At 38.2% G+C, this 16,027-nt stretch overlaps 1 protein-coding gene across 3 annotated transcripts in view; it reads right to left on the reverse strand.

Moving 5' to 3' along the window:
- Nucleotides 1-14,426, reverse strand: part of epb41a (erythrocyte membrane protein band 4.1a) — a 166,827-nt gene extending 152,401 nt beyond the window's left edge. For 2 of the 3 annotated variants that reach the window (XM_066675382.1, XM_066675379.1), the window contains exon 1: nt 13,583-13,687. In XM_066675382.1, coding sequence (XP_066531479.1) covers nt 13,583-13,643 — 61 coding nt within the window. In that variant the 5' untranslated portion in view covers nt 13,644-13,687. Of the gene's footprint in view, nt 1-13,582; nt 13,688-14,293 lie in introns of those variants that run through there. The other variant, XM_066675380.1, reaches the window with a different exon arrangement.
- Between the last annotated feature and the right edge of the window lie 1,601 nt (nt 14,427-16,027).

Genomic DNA, 16,027 nt, shown 5'->3' on the forward strand with positions numbered 1-16,027 from the left:
ATTGCGGTTGCACCGAGTTATCAAATTGCACAGGGTGAGCCATTTATATGGATACACCTTAATAAAATGGGAATGAAAAACAAAAGTTGGATATAAAATTGCCAACTTCAAAATGGCCGCCATGGTCACCACCCATCTTGAAAATTTTCCCCCCTCCCACACACTAATGTGCCACAAAGAGGAAGTTAATGTCACCAACCATTCCCATTTTATGAAGGTGTATCCAGCAGACCCTGTAATCTGCTGTGATTTGTGCTTTGCCATTAATGTACTGGTTATGTGTTGTAAAGCTGAGTTGTGGTGCAGTGCTTATAAAGTGTTTTTAAAAATGGTGTTATTGTTTTGAGTGTTGTTTATGTCAAAGAACACACTCATTCTCACATATGTGGCTGTGCTACCTTTATGATTGAATGTACAGAAAGGTCACTACTCTTCCAGTATGTGTTATATAAAAACCTCAGAATCAACAACGCCTAAAATATAGATTTTAGAAGCTCCCCCATCTTCTCAATGTATTCATTATACTTGTAATGTTCAAATGTATCTTTTAAATGCTATGTCTTTAACAATAATTACATTATCGATATATCCTACCTTATATGGACATTTATACAATATTTTTTACTGACCTCAGTAGTGCCAGTTGTGTTGAAATGACATGCTAATTTACAGAAAACTGAGTTAGGTAATATGAAAGTAAAAATTAGTGATGACGAAGTGAAACGGAGCAAGAGGGGGTCAGTGATTCTGTGGGAGAGTAAAAGCAGGTGCAGGCTCTGTTTGGGCGAAGAAGCCACACATTAGAGACCTACAAAGGACAGAGTTTTTAATCACATTAGAATTTTCCCCAATCCTGCAATTTATTCCGCATTTTCCCTACTAAGGAATGCAGTATTTATGACAGTGACAACTTTTGTGACAACTAACCAAACACCACCAAAATATAAATCATTTCAAATATACAAATATCAATATGTGATTCAAGTGTTTAGGTTAAAGGAGCAATCTGTAGGATATTTACAGTATTTAGTCATAAAATGTCCAGGGTGTGTGATCATAGATTAAGGAAACCGTCAAAGCTAAAACACTGCTGCCTCTCACAGCATTGCTAAAGCAGTATATTCTCCTTGAGAATGCCCAGTCCAGAGCAGAGCTCCTGTGATCCCGCCCCCGAGGTCCTGCCTGTGATCCTGCCCTCTGTCCAATCATTTTTCAGTCCACTGTGTGGCCAGGTCTACAAACAGTGTCTCGCAGCCATGAAATGATCAAGTGAACATAGTTAATGTTATATTTTACCTGACCCAAAAAGCCCCATTGCGGAATAAAATGAGAGGAAATATTGGCCTTGTGTTTGAAAAGTGGAGGCAGTTTACAAGCAGCAACACTACAGAACAGAGCCAGAACTGGCTAATTTCCTCCTGAACATTCATTCATTATCTGTAACCGCTTATCCACTTCAGGGTTGCGGTGGGTCCAGAGCCTACCTGGAATCATTGGGCGCAAGGTGGGAATATACCCTGAAGAGGGCACCAGTCCTTCACAGGGCAACACAGACACACACATATACACACACATTAACGTACACCTCCGGACACTTCTGAATTGCCAATCCACCTACCAACATGTGTTTTTGGACTGTGGGAGGAAACCGGAGCACCTGGAGGAAACCCACGTGGACACAGGGAGAACACACCAACTTCTCACAGACAGTCACCTGGAGCGGGAATCGAACCCACAACCTCCAGGCCCCTGGAGCTGTGTGACTGCGACACTACCTGCTGTGCCACCGTGCCGCCCTCCTCCTCCTGAACAGGTAAAAGCAAATAATTTTTGAAAAAAAATATAGATGTACACCTATGACACCTATGAACAGATTAAAAGGAGTAAATACCATAGGTTTTGTGTTTTATATAAAGAAAGTTAAGCATATTGACATTTGAAAGGTGTCAGAACTGTGTTTTGTGTGTTTTATACGAAGAAGGTGAATAACACCATGATTGAAAAATGTAAATGTAATGTTTGTTTTAAAGAAACAGATGCAGATTCATGTGTATCACTCCACGGTGTGTGTGTGTGTTATAAACAAATTAAGGAGTAAGAATTGTGTTTGAAAAGCCTCACATATTCACCTATTTAAGGTGGAACGGAGAAATCAAGCTTGGTAGTACACAGCAAATATAGGCATTTTCCTAGTAGGTAGATGTTTTAGCGACATGATGTACACTTAGTTGCATGTTTTAAATGGATAAAATGGAAAATAAGAAGTGTTTTCAAAATGAGTTTTATTTATAATCCTAGTGCTAGCTTTAGCTTCGCATAGCTGTTTAAGGTGGAACTGAGTATTCAATAAGAAGCTAGAGAACAAAACAAATAAGACTCTTAAACAGACCCATTTAATATGGAAATGGTTGAATACAAAAATTGTAAATACAGTAATCCCTCATTTTTTGCAGGGGATGCGTTCCAAGACTACCCACAGAAAACGCATTTCCGCGAAGTAGAGAAAAGATATATATTTTTTTATGTATTTAGCGAGTATTTGGACTTTTAAAACCCTCCCTGTACTGTTAACAACCCACCCTTTCCATTAAACAGTCATTCTATAATGTTTTTCAGCTGGAACTACATGTGATGCCCTACCAGTTTCTTTAATAGAGTAATTCCTAAGCTGTGATTTAGCATAAGTAAATTTCACTCGGATGTGGACATGAACAATACAGGTACTGTACGTAAGAAATACTTATGTTTTTCCTAGATTTCCCCTCAATCTCCACGATATAGCGGCCATAAGCCCCCTTGAAAAAACCCACGAAGTAGCGAATCCGCAAAAGATGAGCCGCGAAGTAGCGAGGTATTACTGTAATTGTTTGAATAATACAATTGGTTTGTGTGATTTAAATGGATAAAAGTGGAATAACAGTTGCTTCAAAAAGTTTTAAAAGCTATAGTACTAACTTCAGCTCTTAAAGTGGAATAAAGAATTCAAGAACCTCTCAAATAACGTCATTAAGACACGTAAATGGACACATGCAGTGTGGAATTAAATGTTTGACTACGAAAATTGTGGATAAGATCTGCCTCCTAAATGACATTTATACAAATCGATAAGTAACAGTCTAAATATTTCAGGTGGATTTGGACAGTAAATGCTTGTAAATGCAGGAAAATGGGAAATTGTTCACTTGTTTTAGTGAAATGATGAACACTTTTGTGTGTAAATATGTTGATTATGGCACATTCTTCCTAGATATCATGGCCCAAGTCCTTAAACTCATCTGTTGCTTGTTCATTCAGTTTTCCTCAAACTGGCAACCTGCTCAAGCTTCACGTCTGGGGAGGAGGCAGATAGGTGTCTCCACTGTTTTGAAATTGTATTATAGTTCCAATTTTAAATGCTTGGTGTGACTATTACAGATTGCTCCTTTAAGGTCAGAGTTTTTAACAAAAATATTGTATTAAACATTTTGGATTAAAACCATTTTTAAATATCCCTCTAATTTCACAAGCTCAAAAGTATTTAGACAAATAAATATAATTATGAACGCAAGGATTACTTTCATTTGCAGTCTGTCACTGCCTAAAATTTGAAACACATGGACAAAATCAAATAACAATAATAATAATATTTTATTTGATAAGCACATTTCAGGACACCCAAGGACACTGTACAATAAGGGTAAAAAGGAGAAAGTCAAAATAGTAATAACAGTAAATAATAATAACAATTTAATGGAGATTTAATGGGAAGGAGATCACCCAGGTAAGAGGGAGCAAGGCCATGCAAAGATTTGAACACCAGCACAATTAGCTTGTACTGTACACAATAATGTACAGGGAGCCAATGAAGATGTTTCAGGGTTGGACTAATGTCAGAACACATACTGGAGCCTGTTAAACCCTTGAGCCAGGAGTCCATGTAGTACAGCATTGCAGTAGTCAATTCTAGATGTTACAAATGCCTGAACAATGGTCTCAGCAGCAGTAAAAGAGAGAAAGGGCCATATGGTAGCAATGTTCTTTAAATGGAAAAAAGCGGTCCTACAGATGTTCATAATGTGTGGTTCAAATGTGGAGTCAAAAGTGACTCCCAAATTTCTGATCTGAGTTGAAGATGAGACAATGAGGTCTGGAATAGAGACAGTGATATTGCTCATCTTCTTGCCTGTAGCTGGAGAGGCAATTAGTATAGCTTCTAACTTGTTACTATTCAGATTTAGGAAGTTCTCCTTCTGCCACGTCCTCACATCAGCTAAAAATGTCATTAGAATCGAGGGCGGTAGATTGAGTGATGGTTTAGTGTATATATAAATCTGCACATCATCAGCAAAACAGTGAAATTGCAACCCATGCCATCTAATGATATCACCAAGAGGAAGCATGTGCAGTACAAAAAGCAGTGGGCCAAAGACACAACCTTGAGGGACACCATATGACAGAGGGCAGGAGTCAGATCTAAAACCTCTGACAGAAACAAACTGCTGCCTGTCTGCAAGGTAAGACTGGAACCAAGCAAGAGCAGTTCCAATTATACAAATCAGATTAAAAAGTCAAGATAGTAATAGGCCATGGCATACTGTATCAAAAGTTGCAATATGGTCCAATAAGACAAGTAAATTCAATAACTCCTGATCAGCTGCCATTATAAGATCATTCACCACCCTCACAAGTGCAGCTTCAGTGCTGTGATTTTTCCTAAATACTGACTGGAACACCACGAACAGATCATTAGATTCAGTGTGTTCTGTTAACAGGGCAGCTACAATCCATTTTTTAACAAGAAGTGAAAGATTGGAGTTTAACCTGTAATTAGCCATGTTATCAGGATTTAAGCCATTCATCTCCAGAACGAGGGTAATGGAAACCAACTAATAAAAAGGGCAGACTGAGGGAAGACAAGCTTTCACCCAGTGTGTTGGCAAGGGGTCTTGGCCTGTGGTGGATCTAGAAGTCTTGATAAGCTGCGAGACAATACTTTCGTACACAGTAGTAAACGTGGACAACCAATTGCCATTAAAACGTATAGATGGAAAATAAAGATTAGAATCAATTGATGCTGGGCTAGATGGAAATAGAGAACAGACTATATCTATTTTTTGGTTAAATAATGCCATCAACCTAGAGCAGAGTTTAGGTGATGGGACTAAGGGAAAACATTTTGCAGGATGCAACAACTTTTTAACAATTGAAAAAAGAGCTCTAGGACTGCCATGGGCACCTTGAATGATATTGCAGTAATAAAGAATTTTAGCTTTTGGTAGTTCCTCCTTGTAGTTCACAACATGATCTGTATAAGCAAGGGCATGCACAGTCAAGCCAGTTCTCTTCCAAATGTGCTCAAGCTGACATCCAGCAGCATTCAGTTTTACGCTGCTCAGGTGTGTACAAAGGAACAGGATGTGAGAATGTAACAGTATGTGTTCCAGGAGGAGCCAGATGATTTAAAATAGAAGGGAAGGTTTTGTCATAATGGACCACTAAAGTGTCAGGATCCACACATTCACGTGTAGAAATTTTACTAAGCATGTCCATAATGACAGGAGGACTGATGTTTTCTAGATTTCTGAAAGTGAACTGATGTGATTCACACTGCCCTCGCTTAAGACATGTTAGAAAAAGGTCAAAGAAAACAGCCTTAGGGTCAGAAATGAATAAATCGATGCCATGCAGATTAGTAGGAGAAATGCCAGTGCAGCAAACAATATCAAGGGTGTGACCCTTGTTATGTGTAAGGAAGTCCACATTCTGGGCAAAACACTGAAGCACATTTAAAAATTCAGAACCAACAAGAATTATAAAATCTCCAAGCAGGAACAAATCAGAGTAAAGAGGACAAAAGGAGGTGAGTTTCTCAGAGAGCTCAGAAATAAAGACAGGAGATATTTTGGGGGACAATAAATAAGTACAATCTATAGAGGGCTAGCACAGTAATTAGCACAGTATACATTCAAACGAAGTGGTGTGTGGGACTGGAACAGTTCTAACTTTAAACTTTGATTTATGGATCACAGCAAGCCCTCCACCATGGCCAGTTAATTCATGGTTTGTCCACATATTGATAGTGGGCAGGCAAAGTTTGGTTTAAAGCAAAATAATAATTAGGTTGTTGCCAAGTTTCAGTGAAACACAGCAACTCAATGTTATGTTCCAGAATAACATCAGCAATAATGGTTGCCTTGTTGTTAATTAATATCAGTGCTTGGTGGAGGCAAGTTTACTAATGGAATGTAGTGTATATTCCGGCCACTGATTTGATTGGATGAACTTGACGACACCTTGGAGTGCTTTCGATAAACAAAAGTTTGACCCAGATTTCGGTGCAAATATTTAGGCCTTCACAAGATACCAAGGTGACAATGCATGAGTAATTGAGTGTGTGTTTTATAACGTGAATTTTGAAAAGTATAGAGTTCTGTGAATGAGTACTTTATCATCATGATGAGACCACTGTGGAAGTTACAGCGGTCACACCTCAGCAGCCAGAGGAGTAAACATAGAATAATTCACATAGCCCTGGAGAGCAGGTAATCAAAGCAGCAGAATCGCTTGCCATAAACACACACAAACAACATGACGGCGATTGGAGGAAAGCCGGAGCTTGTGCCCAAGAAAGGAGTAACTTCCCCGTGATCTGGAATTGATTCGGTTTTGTGGCGATGGATGCACACCAAACAAGTCCTTGCTGTAAGGTGTGTTTGAAAACGATTACTTGCAAAAGAAGGAGCACAACGAATCTATTCAAACACAAGAAGCATGAAACGAAGTGGGGGAAGTGTTGCTCCCAGTGGAATGAAAACAGCTGCAGCACTAGCACGCCATCCAAAGTAAAGCAAGCAACCGTACCTGACATTTTCAAACTGTGTGCCTTATGATAAGAATGAGGCACGATGGAAGGTAATCACAGATGCTGTTGCGAAGTTTATTGAAGAAGACATGATGCCCATACATACGGTGGAAAAATCAGGATACATTAATATGTTGAAAAATTTAGACCAGAAGTATGTGCTATCAAGTCGCAAATATATTTCTGAAGTTGCCTTGCCACACCTGTATAACAACACATGCCAAAAATCACTAAAGAGCTGGAGGAGGACGTGTCGTATTATGCCACCAGCACTGACCTGTGGTCCAGCCAAACGATTCAGCCCTCCATGAGTTTAACAGTACATTTTGTTAATGACACCTGGGCTCTGCGATGCATCTGCCATAAGGGTGAAGTAATCGCTCAAGGGATAAAAGATACCCTGAGCTCTTGGAACCTAGCCGAAGACCAATTTAGCTGTATGACTACAGACAGCGGCATCAATATCATCAAAGCTCTGAAACACATCAAGTGTCCTAGTTTCTAGTGCTTTGAACAGAGACTGCACAATGCTTAAGGTAAGGGTCTAGCATTCAAATGATGTCTATTTAAGTGATGACATGAACAGCTCAATTAATGCATGAGGTAATTAATTTTATCAGCTAACATAGACTATACACAAAATGTAGGCTACATGCATGATTATAGATATAGAGATACTTTATATTCCAGTAGCTTATACAACATACAGCATAGGCACAAAGACACATATATACTACAAAAATACATTGTGATTAATAACAATGTTAAGCTATAGCCTGTGTGTGAGTGTGTGTGTACATGCCTTAAAACAAGACAATTTTATGCCTACAATTATTAGTGTTTCAAATTTATTGTGGCTATTACCAAATGTTAAATACTGTTCCATGCCTGAGATCTTAGCCCTGTGTTTGTGTGTGAGTTTGAGAGAGAGAGAGGTGTGCATGTACTGAAATAGCATGTCTTCATCTATGTAAACACTTACCAAAATGATTGTAAATGTAAGTGACATTCCCTAAAAACTGTTTTGTTTTTGTTTTATTTTACAGAGAAAGGTGTGAAGGGCCCACAAATTGACCATGCCATTGGGCTTTGCAATAAAGCTGTCTCTGCCTTTTCTTACAGCTGGAAAAAAGGAAAAGAGATGACTAAAGTACAAGGAGAGTTGGGTCTTCCCACTCATCATCTAATAACAAAGTCCCCAACCAGATGGGATTTCTTGAACAGGAAAAGACTATAGTCCGTGTCGTGGGTTCTGACAAGAAAATCTAGCACTTTGTGCCCTCCTGGCAAGACGTGTTGGAGTCCATAAACAAAGCTGTTGGAGCACTCCAGGATTTTACAGACGCTCTCTCTGGGGAGGATTACATCAGCGTTTCGTACGTTAAACCAGTCCTGCATTTATTTAAAACCAGTTTGCTCCTAGCCGGAGAAGAAGACACTGACCTCACCAAAACAACAAAAAGGAAAATAATGGGTTATCTTGCTGACAAACCGTGAGCCTGTGCAGGACAAACTGCACAGAAGAGTGCACTGGATGTCTCTCCACATCAGACCGAGGTAGAGAAAATAGAGACTGAGCTGGCCACCTACATCTTGACTCCAGGGGTAGATCCCAACACTGATGCACTTGTGTGGTGGAAGCGCCACAAACCAAGCTTCCCAAAGGCTAGGAAATCTGGCAAAGAAATGCCTCTTGATCCAAGCTACAAGTGCCCCCTCAGAGAGGATTTTCAGTGTGGGGGGTAGCATTGTTACATGTCACCGTGCAAGCATCAAGCCAAAGGTGGTGGGCAGACTAGTCTTCCTGGCTAAAAATGGTTTTAAAAAACAAAAAAAAAACAAAAAAAAAAACACTGAAAAACAACAAGTTCTGTATGCACTACAGTTTATAATTATTTGTTTACATATTCAGGAAAAATGAAGAATAAACTTTGTTTTTCACTATATCAAGCCCAAAGGGGAAAAGTATTTACTTAATAGCAAGCTGACAGGTTAAACAAGTGTTTTTTTTTTCTATTTTGTCAATTTTATTAAAAAGTACACAGTTTTATTTATTATTTTTTATTTATATATTTTTGTTGAGGGTGCATTTATTTTCATTTGAGGGTGCACTGTGTCTGAAACTAACCTATGTTGGAAAAAGCGTTCTAAAATGTACTGTTTACAATGAAATGGTCTGCCATCTCATCTAGAAACTTGTTTTTTGTTGTTTCTGGTTGCACTTTAACCCCAAAGGGGAAATTTAAGTGAAAACAAAATAAAGGTAAAACTTGTTTTGAACCATCTCTTTGTCATCTGTACTTCGATTTTAGTAGGAAAAGGAAAACCAAAAATTTTTGTAAAAAAAAATCTGAAATATTTTTAGGTCATATCGCCCAGCTCTAGCAGCTATATTCAATTGCTGAGTCTTTTTTAGTTGTTTTCACATACGGACTCAGGTACGGAGATGTACTTTAGTTGTACTTTCACACATGTAGCACACTGCTAGAAATGTTTTTAGGCATGGAGCATTATCTGTGCAGTGCATGCAGGGTATATTAGAAGTTAACATTAGCAGTTCGATACACACATGCGCCCCCTCAATCTTTAACTGGAGTTTTAACTAGGGTGCTACTGGGAAAAGGTACGGGTCAAGTCTGGGACAAATGTTATGGGTTTTTGAAATCCCGCATAAAGCTCCTTTGGGTATACCATGTACATGTAAAGGGGTTTTGTCTTCACAGCCTTAAGTTTTGTCTTAAGTAAGTGAAAAGCAGAGATGTTTACAAGTAATTTTTCAAAGTCAAGTCTCAAGTCTTTGAAGGGCAAGTCCAAGTCAGGTCTCAAGTCTTTCATCACACGTCCAAGCTGAGCCTCAAGTCTCTTATGGTTGAAAAACATGAATGACATATGTTCAGAGCCATAAAATTGTATTGCTATTTCTTACGAGTTTAAATCATGTACTGTAAAGTCCAATTTTAGCACACAATACAGCAGCATAACTGATCAGTTGTATGATCACTTTAAAAAGTATATTTCAATGCAATCTGAGGAAACCCACAGTATCATCCATCCATCCATCCATTATCTGTAACCGCTTATCCAATTTAGGGTCGCGGGGGGTCCAGAGCCTACCTGGAATCATCAGGCGCAAGGCGGGAATACACCCTGGAGGGGACGCCAGTCCTTCACAGGGCAACACAGACACGCACACATTCACTCACACCTACGGACACTTTCGAGTCGCCAATCCACCTGCAACGTGTGTTTTTGGACTGTGGGAGGAAACCGGAGCACCTGGAGGAAACCCACGCGGACACAGGGAGAACACACCAACTCCTCACAGACACTCACCCGGAGCTGGAATCGAACCCACAACCTCCAGGCCCCTGGAGCTGTGTGACTGCGACACTACCTGCTGCACCACCGTGACAACCCCCACAGTATCAGTTATTATTAATTATTACCCAGGCATTTCATGCTTAAAATTGTTCAGTGTTTGAAGAATAAAAAATATTGAATTTATCATTCAAATAGAATTTGAATGATACTTTATACGCCTGGCTATATTGATTAATATTGGATATTACTGCTTATAGCACAGTGCCTTCTGGTGGAAAGCAGTATTTGCCTTGTGCTGTGGCTCCAAGTTTGACTCTCAGAACTGTGGAATAATCACAGTGTGCGCATCAGAGTACTTGGCTGAGGGGTCCTTTCATTTATTTTTAAATGGGCTGTTTATTTTTAATAAACACCACATAAGAATAAATAATGGTGTACCTTTAATTCTGTAGGTTGTGCTTTGCTACAGAGAGCATAGGAAAAATAAACATTCATTCATTCATTATCTGTAACCGCTTATCCAGTTCAGGGTCACAGCGGGTCTGGAACCTACCTGGAATCACTGGTCGCAAGGCGGGGACACAACTTGGAGGGGGCTTCACAGTGCGACACACATTCACTCAAACACACCTATGGACACTTGAGTCACCAATCCACCTACCAATGTGTGTTTTTAGACCATGGAAAATTAACCAGAAAATTACAAGAAATATACAATCTATAAGCTTAGGCCAAGTAATACTATAAGTTAAAATACAAAATGTAACAAATAGGCATTACCATAACCCAATTTAATGACAAGAAGCTCAGCTCCAGCAGTTGAACTTGTTGCTGCCATGGACAGAGCTGATATTTGTGGCTGCACACATTCACTACTTTGCACATGGCAGGGAGGAAACTGAACACAGGTCACCAAATTAACACATACAAGATATACATTAACAATAATAATAACAACAATTACTACATTATATAAAGATCTTTCATAAGTCCCAATCCTCAAGTCCAAGTCAAGTCCGAGTCATTGGAAGGTGAGTCTCATGTCGAGTCTGAAGTTACTGTTTGAGCAACTCCCCATCTCTGGTGAAAAGCATACTCAGTTGGATATCAGGTACAAAATATTCCATCCCCCTCCCACTTAAGACACACTTGAGATGGTTTCACCATATATTTTTGGTATTATTTCATCTGTACTGTTTTGTGGCATTTGAATATATCTGAGCTAAAAGAATAGCTACATAGACTACAGAATTCATCCTGCTACTTCCATCAACAGTTATATCATCTATAATCATGAGTGACCCAGTTCCAGCGGCAGCCATATATGTCCATGTCAAAACAAAACTGTTTCACACACAATATGGTACATTTCAAATAAATCTAATGACAGTCGTCTTCACAGGCACAGACACCTCTTTGGTTTGCATATTGAGATCTCCCATGAATTCTTAAATTGAAAAAAGGGAACAGACCACAATGTCCATGAATCGTTGATTTGAACACTGTACTTTTGTACTTTGGAGCCTGTGTAAAAATGGAGAGATGTGAAAAAATGGCTGATATTTTTTAACCATTTATGCAATATTTTATTGACTGTATAAACCCAGGACAGCATGAATACAGTAGGACAGTTTGTATGTGCTGTGTGGTTTGTAACTGGATGCAGAAAGTGAGCTTAAGGCTGGAAAGCGGCTTTAAAATTAATCTGTGCTGCATGGGATTAGAGAGCATCTCTCTGTCTCTGTATTTGTGTTTGGATGTGCTGATACAAAATAGGCAGCAGAACAGTATGTGCTGATAAAAGATTGAGAAGTCCAGTCATTTGTCATTTTCTCTTTCTCAAATGTCTCTCCACTCATATGCTTACTTTTCTTTTTTGACTCAGGGGCATGGCAATAAAATTGTCCTAGAAAATCTAGTCTGACCTAAATGTGATAAAACTGGTGATGGTATGTAAAATATATAGAAAAATGGCAAGGATATAGCAAATATATATGTGTGCGGCACAAAAAAATAAAATAAGCCCCAGACACTAGATACTACATTAGAGTCCCCCTTATCCAGGATGGATATAGCAGGAGATGCTTTCATCATGCTATTTATAATATATTGGAATTTAAAAATTATGAATTGTTCATTTCTGGAGATTTTCATTCAATACTTTCAATTCACAATTAAAGCATATCCACGGAAAAAAATGACTATATTATTATGTTCATTCCAAGTAGTAAATGGGATTGCACAGGTTCATGCTGAGGTTATTCTTCTTTGATCAAAATATATATATGCTTTATGCACATTTGCTTTTGTCCCAACATACTGTGAGGTTCTATGTTTAGTCACACAAATAGAGTATAAAATAATATTGTGCACCTTAATTTTAAGATGAGACTGGATCACTCTAAATCATTTATATACATTAACAAATTAAAGGGTAAAAATGCAATCAGTTTTTATCTCTGATAGGGATCATACACAGGATCTCTCTCACACACACTCCAGAGGACAGGCTCAGAGAAATCAAACTAATCCATAACCTCGTGGTCAAGCAGATCTCAAACGATAAAATAAATAAATAAATCACAATGGAGACACCAGGACAGGGCAAAGAGCATGGGGGAGAAGAGAGAATAGAGGGGTCTACAATGTCACAAAATAAGTGGTACCAGTAAAACAAAGGATATCCAGGATTTTCAAAACAAGTTTCCAAATCCAGAGAACAGAACTGCGCATTTTAGTACAGAGTTTCAATTTCATTAATGAGTTTAACATTTTGGCAAAATAAAACAAATTATAAATGTACGATTACTTATGTAGTTTTAGAATTTTCCAATATGTTATTATCAACCAATAAACTGTAGCTATGGAATCAAATGTGCAGAGGGGTGTTTTCTGTAGAGGATTTGTTCTTAATTTCACTGAGAAAAAGATCTAACTCTTTTTTTAAATTTTTTATTCTAATTTAGATTTATCTAATTAATCCAAACATTTGTATATGATTCTATACATAAGAGATCACAAAGGTGAATGTAAATAATCTGAGTGAACAAAAACATCTAAAGCAGGTGGTATTATTATATTGAAGTGTGTGGGGACACAATTATAAATGCACACTGTCTCTCTGAATGATAGAATCACAACAAAAATACATCTTTGTATGTAATGAATAAACACGGGAAGAATATTCACATTCATTATAAGTAAGAATGCATTAAGACTGTTCCATGGCGTTCATGGAGAGGCTCAGCAATGTTGCTGAAAACGCTGCAGCGACATTCATTTAAAAATGGGTCTCCATTTCATAACACTTTGTACTGATCAACAAAAGACAACAAAAATAAACACTGCTTTTATAACTTCAACTCTTCCAATAAAACAACTTGCTCTATTTCATATTAGAAAATGACTGTCACATTTTACCTGACCTCTCTGGACAGTAAACTTTTTCCTTCAGCTGAAAAGATTGCAGCAAACTAAACATGCACAGAATATTGCGTCTGTGCGTCTCTATAGATGAATATATAGGCACGGTGCAGGAAAGAAAGAATTAAAGAATCTTCAGGATACTACTGATATGAAGTCATCAATGTACCACTAATTAAAAAAACATATTAAAAACGAACGTGTTTTCGATTAACAAAAATAATCATGATAACACAAAGCCCTATTTCAAGCTTGCAGATATTATTAGTTGACATTTAGGTATAAGAAAAACGCGTGGAGCAAGTTGTTTTTAATTAGGGTACACATTTTAAACGAAAGCTTAATCCAATGTTAATATAATACATTATAAAATTGTAATTTTATTTTAAACCACTGACTCTGCTGAAGAGCTAGCTACATAAGTCTGCTCTGATGCACTGGTGCGCCATTGTTTCCAAAGGGGAAATAAACACTAAATCAAATCACTCACTGAAACAACGTTAATTTCAAACTTCACCTTTGGTACAACTGCCACTCAAAAATGTATTCCACACAGATGCAGGAGCGCGAACGCTGTGTCTGAAAATGGCGCCGAATGTGAAAAAATTGTCAACAGATTTCCGTCCTCGCGACCATCTCTTCACACAATCACACAATCGCACAATCCATAATCCAGCACCGAGGTGAACGTTCTGTGGTTACACTTACCTTTCTCTTCAAACCATGTGAAGATATAATTCTCACTGAAACGTTCAAATAGCCTATCCGTGCACGGGGATTCAGACTATCAGACCCATGTGTAAAATTATACTACCTTTTTTAAATGGTGTTTAGGTTCTAGTATCAAAGGGGTGGGTCTACCTATGCAATGAGATAAAGCGCGTTTGTACAAGCGACCAATGGCAGATGCGCAGAGACTGAAACTTTCCAATCACAGCCGCAGACTCAGTGCTCGCTGTCTGGCGCTAGGCTGCAGCTGCATCGTAACCAAGCATACAGAAAATACGTGTTAACGCCATACGTTTCATAACCTTTCCCCCCCCAGCATTTATTCTTTCAGACTGTCCAAATGAATACAGACACAACAGAATGGGCGCACAACAACATACAGTACCTAGCAGTCACATTCAATAAAGCATTAGGAAAAAAAATATCTTTTACGTATTGCTCTATGGAATTCTTTGTTTTAAATAAATGCACATTTTAATTTTTCTTAAAAACCGACACACAAAAATCAGCTTACACAGTACAAATAAAAAGTACAGGGGGGTGGTAAATAATAACATCAACATAAATTTACTAGTTCTCTTATTGAGAAAGATTTTCTGTTAATGATAATATTAAAAAGAATAATTATCCCAGTTTAACATATGCCAGTGGTAAGGTTTCCTTCTTTTCTATACCAGTATGCATCAAATCTCTTAAATAATGGATTGAGATTGTAAAGGGGAAAAGAGTACAATAGAGCAAGTTTGAGGGGAAAAAAATCAGTTATCACAATTCTGTGGGTGAAATTAACAAGCTTTAGATAAACGTACAATATTTCCAGACCTAAAGAGCAAACATATAAACAATAATAAGAAACTTATAGTGAATTATAATAAGTGGTTATAGTGTTTCTATAACCCACTGAATGTATTGCCTCCGTTCCCTAAGGCTCTAGCCCTTAGAGACCCTCCCATCTGCTAATGGAAGGAGCAGGTGTTTGGCCAGACTGTTTGCTGATACAAAGTGACAGGACCAACCAGACAGGCAGGGTCTTGCGAGATCAGAACTGGGGAGAACACCCCCTCTGCAACCCCCATTTCCATTTACAGAGCATTTCAAGAACCTTCAACTCCCCAAACAACTTGCCCCTCCCTCTTTTTTCTCTATTGACATCTGTTGTCTTGGCCACCAGCTGTTTGCAGGCCTCTGATCAGAATTCTCTCCAGTTCTACTTCATTATCAGAATCACACCTTAATGAGGTGTCTAGATATCAGATGGAACTAAACAATAATACTCTGAATCATTATAAGGAGAGCATAATTCGTCCTGTTTAAGCATATTTATATCACTATAAAAATTATAAATATAAATTCAGTTTGTAAATGTGGCGCTACTAGGGCCGCTAGTGTCTCTCAAATATTGTGATGAGGTGTAGTATGAAAATATTTTTTGATATGACGGTGGCATATTGCTCAAATCTACATGTAGGGCACATTTAAATGTTACTGCAATTTAACAGGCATGGATTTCTCACTCTGAGATATTTGGTAGGAACTATTGTCTTTAATAAATTGAGGATCTCCAAGATTTGTGTTAAAACCCGCTAATATTTTTTGCTACAGCCGGAGCAGCCTGCGTATGACCCGAAAAATGAAATGAAAATCAAGGACTACTGTAAATGTCTCTAACTACAACTCTATTGGAGAAGGTGCCTCCTGCTGTAAAGATAGATA

This window comes from Hoplias malabaricus, chromosome 6 (assembly GCF_029633855.1).
Source record: "Hoplias malabaricus isolate fHopMal1 chromosome 6, fHopMal1.hap1, whole genome shotgun sequence".
In the NCBI taxonomy this organism is placed as follows: Eukaryota; Metazoa; Chordata; class Actinopteri; order Characiformes; family Erythrinidae; genus Hoplias; species Hoplias malabaricus.